The 2,666-nt window shown below is 40.0% G+C and overlaps 1 protein-coding gene across 1 annotated transcript; it reads left to right on the forward strand.

Moving 5' to 3' along the window:
• The first annotated feature begins 475 nt into the window (after positions 1-475).
• LOC114164075 (UNC93-like protein 1) lies at positions 476-2,351 on the forward strand. Its single transcript, XM_028048561.2, has 2 exons — positions 476-1,780; positions 2,008-2,351. Exons 1-2 carry the CDS (start codon positions 624-626, stop codon positions 2,240-2,242), a joined length of 1,392 nt encoding a protein of 463 aa, XP_027904362.2. The 5' UTR covers positions 476-623; the 3' UTR covers positions 2,243-2,351.
• The last annotated feature ends 315 nt before the right edge of the window (positions 2,352-2,666 follow it).

Here is a 2,666-nt window from a genome sequence, read left to right on the forward strand (position 1 = left end):
ATAACTATTATTAAAATCTAAATAAACTTAGATAGAATTCAAAATAATGTTAAAATCTAAATACAAATCAAAATCACAAAAATATTAATTAAGAATGCGTTGACTAAAAGAAAATAACCATATCTGAATTAAATACAAAGTCTAATATAAAAAAAATACTTAGTATAATATCTTATTTACAAATTCAAGCAAGGTTAAACCCGAATAAACTGATAACTATTGTAATAAGTTTTGTGAATGATGTGAAAAAAAACAAAAAAATTGATGCACAGGAATGTAAACGAGCGAAAGAAATCCACTAATCCACTTTAAATCTTCCTGAATCAAATGTTTCATCATAAACAAATAGTTTCGGGAGTAGAAAACAGCCATTTCCGCTGATTGAAGGAGTTTGCGTAAGCATCTTCAATGCTTCCCTCTTTCACTGACCTGTGGCAACCCTTTCAAATGCAAACAACGAAAGAAAAGGGAAAATTTACTCTAAATTTGTCCTATTAAGGACCACAGTTTCTTCTTCCCTTACTCTTCTACTTAAACTCTTGCTATTCCCTCAAACCATCATCATTTTCTTCTTCTTCTTCTTCCCCTCTTCCACATTCTGCCAAATCAATTATCCTTCTCAAATGGGTAACCATGAAAATGGGGATTCAAACACCCAGATCCCTGAGGGCGCAAAAAGTTTTTACCTTTTCAGGTACAATTCGCCGATCATTCAGATCGTTCTTATCGGGTTGGTATGCTTTTGCTGCCCCGGCATGTTCAATGCCCTCTCCGGCATGGGTGGCGGCGGCCAACTCAAGAACACCGTTTCCAATAACGCCCTCACCGCCCTCTACACCACCTTCGCAGTCTTCGGTATCCTCGGCGGCGGCGTCTACAACATCTTCGGACCCCACCTCACCCTCTTCGCAGGTTGCTCCACCTACGTCCTCTACGCCGGCTCCTTCCTGTACTACAACCACTACCAGCACCAGTTCTTCGCCATCATCGCCGGCGCCATTCTGGGAATCGGTGCCGGCCTCCTCTGGGCGGCGCAGGGCGCCATCATGACCTCCTACCCGCCAGAGAATCGCAAAGGCACTTACATTTCCATCTTCTGGAGCATTTTCAACATGGGGGGTGTCATCGGTGGTTTGATTCCCTTCATTTTGAACTACAACCGTGGCGACGCTGCTGCCACCGTCAACGACGGAACCTACATAGGCTTCATGGCTTTTATGTCCGCCGGGGCTGTTTTGTCGTTGACCATTCTACCAGCCAGCAAGGTTGTTCGAGATGATGGCACCAGGTGCACTCACATGTTGTACTCCAACGTCACAACCGAATCCTACGAAATCCTCAAACTTTTCTACAATTGGAAGATGCTTCTGATCGTTCCCGCTGCTTGGTCCAGCAACTTCTTCTACACCTACCAGTTCAACCATGTTAATAAGCCACAGTTCAATTTGAGAACCAGAGGGTTCAACAATGTGTTCTATTGGGGTGCGCAGATGCTGGGTTCGGTTGCCATCGGTTATGTGATGGATTTCAGTTTCAAGAGTCGCAGGAAAAGAGGGGTTGTGGGAATCTCTGTGGTTGCTCTTCTTGCGACTGGTATATGGGTTGGTGCCCTTGCAAATCAGATTAAGCGTGACCTCGGTGTGATCATGGATTTTAAGGACTCGGATTATGCTGGACCCTTTGTCTTGTTTTTCAGTTTTGGCTTGCTTGATTCCATGTTCCAAAGCATGGTGTATTGGGTTATTGGGGCCCTCGCCAATGATTCTGAGATTCTTAGCAGGTATATATATATATATATATATATATATATATATATATATATATATATATATATATATATATATATGTAGTACACTCATAAACATAGCATAATGTCTCATCTTCTGTTCTTTCTTTCAGTTAACACTCATGAACAGACATGTCTAAGAATTAATCAGGATTTCAATCTGAGTACTTAGATTAACAATCTCATGGTCTCTCATTCTTAATTATTGATATGTTATGCAGGTATGCTGGGTTCTATAAAGGCATACAAAGTGCAGGAGCTGCAGTGGCTTGGCAAATTGATAACCATAAGGTGTCAGGTATGGCTCAGTTGATTGTGAATTGGGTGTTGACTACTGTTAGCTATCCCTTGTTGTTGGTTCTGGTTGTGTTGGCTGTGAAAGAGGACAACAAGGGAGAAGAGGAACAAGCAAAACAAGTTGCGCCTTCATCGGCTGAAAATGCCTTTGTCCATTGATATATTATCTCTTACCTGTAAAAACGAACTGCATCTTTTGTTTTGTCTTACTTATGTTGTCTCATCGTTACCATCTCATCATCAGTTTCAAAACTTTTCAATGTTTGAAGATTGGTTTGTATGTGTTCATGGAACTCGCGTGTCTGATTGTCACACAAAAGTAAAAGGGACAGATTAATGCAATTTATATAGTAATGTCTAATTATTGCAGCATGGGACTAACACGCAACGCATGACAAATGAATATTTCCGTTACTGTTTAAGTATTTGTGAGGGAAAAATTTGAAGGAAACAAAGATAAAATGTTTTTCATAGAGGTTTTAGTAGTTTTCAGTTTTGGTATAAAGATAGAATGTTAACTAATTTTAGTTCCATACATATATTTAGGCATAATTATTGATAATTATTGATTGGGTACCTTAAT

This window comes from Vigna unguiculata, chromosome 9, assembly GCF_037176805.1.
Source record: "Vigna unguiculata cultivar grain cowpea cultivar isolate G323 ecotype 2 chromosome 9, ASM3717680v1, whole genome shotgun sequence".
In the NCBI taxonomy this organism is placed as follows: Eukaryota; Viridiplantae; Streptophyta; class Magnoliopsida; order Fabales; family Fabaceae; genus Vigna; species Vigna unguiculata.